This window comes from the organism of the source record quoted next (assembly GCF_019968955.1).
Source record: "MAG: Porospora cf. gigantea A chromosome Unknown PgA_NODE_1440_length_5930_cov_353.343, whole genome shotgun sequence".
In the NCBI taxonomy this organism is placed as follows: domain Eukaryota; phylum Apicomplexa; class Conoidasida; order Eugregarinorida; family Porosporidae; genus Porospora; species Porospora cf. gigantea A.
This window is the reverse complement of record NW_027151408.1, coordinates 23-5,930: the sequence shown is the minus strand read 5'-3', so window position 1 is coordinate 5,930 and position 5,908 is coordinate 23. Positions and strand designations below refer to the sequence as shown.

Here is a 5,908-nt window from a genome sequence, read left to right as displayed (position 1 = left end):
CCTTCTGACACTCAAGTGAAGGAGGAGGCACCTCAGAATCGACCTCGAGTGATGTACCGGCAGGATGAAGAATCAGAGTCTTCTTTATTGGCCTTACCACGTGAGGAACCGCCGAAGCCGCCTCCCGCTGCTCGAGTCCTCGACGTACCGCAATCGCCTCTGCATGTCAAGGTCGGCAAGCGCGTGCTGAGCAAGGATTTGGGTGACATCCACAAATCTGAGGCCCTTCTGTTCCTGAGTGGGAAAGCCCTGGCGAAACCAAAGAAGGTCCCTCCACGTTTACACATAGCAAACGTTCCCCCGCCACCAATCTCGAAACTACCTCGAAAGGCAGACATCAGCGGCCGAATTGCGGTTCCGCCAATGCCGTCTAGCCTAAAGGGTGTTCTACAGAGGAAAAAGGAATGCATACACCCAAACAAAAAGCCCCAAATGGGCAAAGGTGACATAAAGGAAGCGCGAAGGCACCTCGAGACGCTGCTGTTCGGAGTCCACAAATCCACCGGCAGTGCGGAGTGCATAAAGGTACCGGTAGAAGCAGACATCTCCAGCGATCTCTCCCTATCATCTTCATCCCCCGCGCTCTTAGACGCACCCGCCGTCAGATTCGCCAGCTCGGACTCCTTCTCCAGCCCATCGCCTCCGTCCTCGGAAGGTCTAGCGCCTTTCAACCTCCCGGCTGCGGATTTGGACCAGGGCTGGCTCGCTTTGTTGCTGGCTTCGATAGAGCAACTTCTACACAGATAACCGTTGTCTGACAGATATGTTAACTCGAGCTGTTGTCAAGAACGACAGCGTTCTCTCCACTGCGTCGCGCGTGAGCTCTGGCCCTAAGGCACTGGTTGCCTCATCAACTATGTGGGGGGGCACGCTAATCGCGGCCAGTGGTGGCTTCCCACGGTTAGCGTGGAACATCACGGTCGATGTCACTCCATGCACTAGCCTTCGGGCGCAACCGCTGAGCACCAGCACATCCCCGGACTCCAAATACACCGGCACAGGCGAGGTGGCCCTTGTGGCGCCCCCCAGGAGAAATATAGCTGCGTCAGTTTACCACGAGGACCTCACCGCTCTGCCCCAGTGACACTGTGACCAGCGGCGCCTCCGCATCCTCCTCCACGTCATCCACGTGGCCTCTGAGGCGGTCTTTCTCGCGGTACAGATTCACGATGCTGGTGTCCGGGCAGTAGCTGCCGGTCCAACCTCCTAGACTACCTTCAGCCTCCACGAGCGCCACCACATCCTGGGCCAGCTCCTTGAAAATCACTGGGAGCGGCACTTCACCATCGAACGTCCGCGCGGTCCACTCGTATTGGTGGCCTTGTGTGACCCACCGCAAACGGGTCCAGGCAGGCAACTGACGGCGAAAGAGGTCGACGTAGTCCCCTGATGGGTCGAGGCGCGAGAGGTTACTTTGGTTCGGAGGGTTGATGTGGCGAAGTAGCGTTGTCGCGGCGAGCTGCACAGATTCAGCCAGGGAGAGGTACCTCGAGCAGTGTGTAACACCCGGGGCCAGGACGCTCACCTTTTTGGCACCAGCCTCAGTTCGTTCGGTGCCCAGCAAGATGCTGTCGAACAAGCCGCCGTGGTGGGGAGGGACCGCGAATGAGTCAAGGGCGAGCAGCTCGCTTAGACGTAACGCTCGGATCTTTGCATCTGCCGCCTTGTAGTTGTCCATAGTTCTACAGATTTTAGCCAAATGCCGTTTTGATGTGAAAAGGAGGTTTCTCAGACTCAATCGCCGATGAACTCACTTGCCGTGGGCGGTACTTCGCAGTATGGACTGTCTCCAAGAGTCCTAGTATTCGTCTCTCTTACAAAACAGAACACCCACAACAGTGCGGCTAGGTTGATTCCGCACATAACAGTGTAGAGGATCCGGTTGTCCAGGACAAGATTTCCAACGAAGACCATAATCAGAGCCGCGGCCCAGTTGGCAGAAGTGCAAAGACTGGTGGCAGCGTTGCGCATCGGCATGGGGAACATCTCGAAAAGGTATACCCAGAGCACGGGCCCATAAGCCAGCGCGAAGCTCATCACGAAACACATTATACCAATGATCTGTGCGACTATGGCGGCGTCGCTATCGGAGTCTATCCAAAGAAACACAATCGCAGGAACGAGACTGATGCACTGCAGCGAGATGCCGATCAGTAGCAGCTGCCTCCGACCGATGCGGTCCACCAGGCAGAGCGCTGGAAGGCCCGCGATCAAGTTGCCGCCTGACATTATTGCTGAGGCGAGGGAAGCCTCTGTGAAGGTGAGGCCGGCCCGCTGAAACATGCCGTTAGAGCTGGATAGGAACAAGTTGATGCCTATAAACTGCTGGAAGATCGACAATGTCAGGCCCACGAGCAGGGCGTAGCGGTACTGCAGGTTTTGGTACACCTTTCGCAGAGGCAGCCGCGCTTGCAGAGGCCCGTGCAGCTGCACCAAACACTGCAACTCCGTGTCGACATCGACCACGTGCTCCAGTTTCTGCAGGCAGAGGTAACAATCTGAGTATCTCTGCTGCTCAAGGTACCAGGTCGGAGTGTCAAATGGGTACGCTTCCTTGAAGAGGTAAAACAGCATGGAGGCAGGGAGTGCAGGCATCGCCAGCAGCACCCGCCACCAAGCCCGCTGGAACGATGAAAGGTTGACCTGGTACTCCGTAATCTGACCTGTAGCCTCGTCAATTGTCATCTTGTCTATTGCTGGGTTGGAGAAAAGTAGGCCTAAGCATATGGCAATGAAGGCGCTGACAGTGACCATGACCTGGTGACTGGTAGAGAACATGCCGCGTCGCTCTCTAGGCGACACCTCCGAAATGTACAGCGGTGTCGTCACAGATGCGATGCCCACAGCTATTCCCGTCAGCACTCGAGCCCACAGCACACCCGGCAGCGAGGTGGACACGGCGCTGGAAACTGCGGCGATCAGGAAAAGAAGTGCGCACAGGCGCAAGGCGTGGGCCCGGCCTTGGTTGAGAAGCAGCGGCGTTCCCCCAGCGCCTATTACCCCTCCGGCGTAGAGCGATGCGTAGATTGTGGCCTTTACCCAGTTCAGTCGTTCGCAGTCGATCGGTGAAAGTTCCGTGCACACATCGGGGCAGTTGTCGCAGTGCGACAGCCAAACGCGCGGAGCAGACATGCCCATACACTCGGAAGGGAGAGTCAGCTCGTCCGGACGACAGGGCCACAGTTCTGAGGCCATCACGTCGAAGGCGCTGTTTAGGACGGCGATGGAGAACCCGTAGCTGAACGATGCTAGTGTCACCCCGCGCACCAGCCTGAACGCCGACAGAGAAGGCGCCCGCTGCAAGGCAGCGTCTGCCAAGATTTGCACTGGCAGTTGGGTGCCACGAGACATGAATATTGAGAGTATCTAGTCAGGTTTGTACGGGTGGGCTATCTTCTCGTAGTCCTCTACGAACTCGTCTCCCAGCACGTCTACCATTCGCTTAAAGTACTGCTTGCATACTCTGCGTCTCCAATGGCTCAGATTCCCACCTTGTGGCATCCATGATAGCCGTCTTTAAGGATGTCAGTGATGCCATTTCGGGTTGGATTGGGGACTCCGCAGACCGCTGGATCAGCCTCGACGCGAAGGTGTCAAGGTTTTCAGTGAGTTCCTGCAAATGGTCGATGGTCTTTTCTAGAAGGCCTTGTGTGTGCTCGAAGAGAACCTGCTGTCTGCATTTGCACCGAGCCTGCTTGGAAGCGGCGGGCAACTTGGGCCTCGCTGGTGGTTGGCCAGAAGACAGCTGGGTCCTTTCAAGCTCGTTCTCCAAGTGTCGAATGACGAAGTCTGGCGTTCTAGTGACGTTCTCTGGTTGTCGGACCTTACCACAGCCAAAGGCGTCCCAATCCACAAAAAAGGCCCATGCATAGGTGTACTTCAGCAATCGCCTCGCAGAGATTACCTCTTCAACCGCGCTCTGCAGCACCTCCACGAACGACACCTGTGTGACTGCACCTTCAGTCCCCACTGCCGTTTCAATATCTGCGCTGTCCGTGTAGTAGCTCGCATCCACCAGCGTGGAAATGGTCATGAGAAGCAAAGTGCCCCCCTGAATCTGCCGAAGCTCCGTGTTGGAGTTCGACTCGGACCGATGACTAAAACACAGAAGTACTTTGTGTAGTTTCTCGGATGCGACCTTCTGCGCCTGTTCATGTGCAGCGTATCGTGAGATGTAGTGCAAGTAGCGGTTAAGGGACTCACTGGCGTCCTTCTTGACGGAGTCCGAAGTCAGATCCGGGTTGAACTCGTTGCAGCTGTAGGCCGTGGGCCCCGGCCGGTGAGTTACCCAATCCGCCATACAGATCCAGCAAAAATGGTGACCGCACCTACAGGTCATGTGCATGCACCCGTGGTTTTTTTCAATGGGGGTCTTGCATTTAGGGCACAGCTTGGTGTGGACAAGGATCCAGTTCATGGAATCTGCTTCCGACTGGCCTTTAGCGTGCCATTTCTTTATAATATCGCAAGGAAAAGGCCCATGAGGCTCCCCGCCGCACAACCCACACCACTGATGCTGCGCCGAACAGCTCAGGGTTGCGTCTCCCGAGGTCAGTAGAGCCAACCTGTGTCTCCAGCCCTGAACACACTCACGGGGGTTGCTTCAATATCGAGTCTGGAACGCGCACGACTTCAGCGCAGCCGGGATAAGGGCAGAACTGGTGCCGTGGATCCGCTTGCACCAGAGAAGACGCGTAGAACTCGTTGGCCCTTAAACGTTTGTCAGCCGGTAAGAGATTTTCAATGCTCGAAAAAGGCAATGGCAGAGGGCAGTTCAGACTCTGGCATAACCAACAGCGCCTGATCTCACTAAACAAGCGAGGCTGGTCAGCTTGTGATGCCCTTCTGTCAAGGACGCTAGAACGTAGCTGGAATACGCTTCCACAGAGTGCCTATGGCCACAAGGCAGCCCTAAGGTCTCAGACAAAGGTACTGCGATATAGAGAGTCGGACAAAGGAACGGGTCCGAAATGCTGGACGAGACAACCGCACCGCTCGGTAAGAAGTCCCTCGTCAACGACAGCGAGCCGGCAAACCACTCCTCAGAAAGAGCCTGCACATTGAACGCGCGCTTCGAGAGGAGTAGAAGGAGAACGGCGTCGATTACGGCTCGCAACGGCACGTCGTACTCAGTCAGCAAGGGCTGGACGCCGTAAGCCCCTTCGAGCGTGTCAGCCAGCTGCCCGCCCATCAAGTCCGTCGCCAGTTGTAACAGCTGCCGCACGCTGAGGCACATGCCTTCCAGACTCATGCTTGTGGGGCTCGCGTCCACCGAGGTCTCCGTGGCAGGCCGGATGGGCACGTCGTCGTCGTCTTCAAAGTAGAAATCGCTGCGTGACGCATTGCCGCCCTGCTCACTCGTCCGACATCTATTGGAGATTTAAGCAACGCAAAGCGGAAACCTCACGCTCTTCTCATTCGCGGAAAGCCGCCATGCGTTGATCATGAGTTTTTATACAGTACAATCCACTTTCGTTAGTCCCAAGAACCCTAAAAATGTGCCAGACTACAGCAGATTACTTTTCAACTAGCAGCAACCTGAGGTACGAATGTACAACAGATTACTTTTCAACTCGCAGCAACGTCGTAGTTCGCCTGATAAGATGTCACATGATGCACTCAGCTTCCGTTAGCCCTGAGGGCCTCAAAAATTGCCAGAGCTGACGCCCTGAACGTGAAATGGCTTAGTTTTCAACTAGCAATCATCAAACCTCCTCAAAGAGTCCTTGGTATTGATATTGCCCCTTGAGCAAAGACAACGATACAGCATATCAGCAGACCGGAATCTAATTAACACCGCAATATTTGTGGTTCGTGAGCAGCCCACATCCAGCCTATGAGAAATCACATTCAAAATGTCTAACTATCAGTTCCAGCGCGCCTGTTCATATACTTCAGGCAAACGAAT

At 55.5% G+C, this 5,908-nt stretch overlaps 4 protein-coding genes across 8 annotated transcripts; 1 reads left to right on the top strand and 3 right to left on the bottom strand.

Annotated features, from left to right (window-relative positions):
• Positions 1-51: 51 nt before the first annotated feature.
• KVP18_003554 (uncharacterized protein) lies at positions 52-747 on the top strand (the record flags this gene model as incomplete). Its single annotated transcript, XM_067955385.1, has 1 exon — positions 52-747. The coding sequence occupies one exon, from the start codon at positions 52-54 to the stop codon at positions 745-747; it is 696 nt and encodes a 231-aa protein (XP_067812638.1).
• Positions 736-1,678, bottom strand: KVP18_003553 (uncharacterized protein; the record flags this gene model as incomplete). Of its 2 annotated transcripts, XM_067955384.1 has the most annotated exons (2): positions 736-1,040; positions 1,069-1,678. In XM_067955384.1, 2 exons carry the CDS (start codon positions 1,676-1,678, stop codon positions 736-738), a joined length of 915 nt encoding a protein of 304 aa, XP_067812637.1. The 2 variants fall into 2 exon arrangements, with proteins under 2 accessions (XP_067812637.1, XP_067812636.1); XM_067955383.1 differs by lacking the exon at positions 736-1,040 and having other exon boundaries at positions 1,046-1,678.
• Positions 1,679-1,734: 56 nt separating this feature from the next.
• Positions 1,735-3,351, bottom strand: KVP18_003556 (uncharacterized protein; the record flags this gene model as incomplete). 2 transcript variants are annotated; one of them, XM_067955389.1, is made up of 1 exon in its annotated part: positions 1,735-3,351. In XM_067955389.1, the coding sequence occupies one exon, from the start codon at positions 3,349-3,351 to the stop codon at positions 1,735-1,737; it is 1,617 nt and encodes a 538-aa protein (XP_067812642.1). The 2 variants fall into 2 exon arrangements, with proteins under 2 accessions (XP_067812642.1, XP_067812643.1); XM_067955390.1 differs by having other exon boundaries at positions 1,735-3,138.
• Positions 3,352-3,366: 15 nt separating this feature from the next.
• On the bottom strand, positions 3,367-5,369 carry KVP18_003555 (uncharacterized protein; the record flags this gene model as incomplete). Of its 3 annotated transcripts, XM_067955386.1 has the most annotated exons (5): positions 3,367-3,463; positions 3,492-4,565; positions 4,594-4,781; positions 4,811-5,330; positions 5,359-5,369. In XM_067955386.1, the coding sequence occupies 5 exons, from the start codon at positions 5,367-5,369 to the stop codon at positions 3,367-3,369; spliced, it is 1,890 nt and encodes a 629-aa protein (XP_067812639.1). The 3 variants fall into 3 exon arrangements, with proteins under 3 accessions (XP_067812639.1, XP_067812640.1, XP_067812641.1); XM_067955387.1 differs by lacking the exons at positions 4,594-4,781; positions 4,811-5,330; positions 5,359-5,369 and having other exon boundaries at positions 3,492-4,300; XM_067955388.1 differs by lacking the exons at positions 3,367-3,463; positions 3,492-4,565; positions 5,359-5,369 and having other exon boundaries at positions 4,775-5,251.
• Positions 5,370-5,908: the final 539 nt, after the last annotated feature.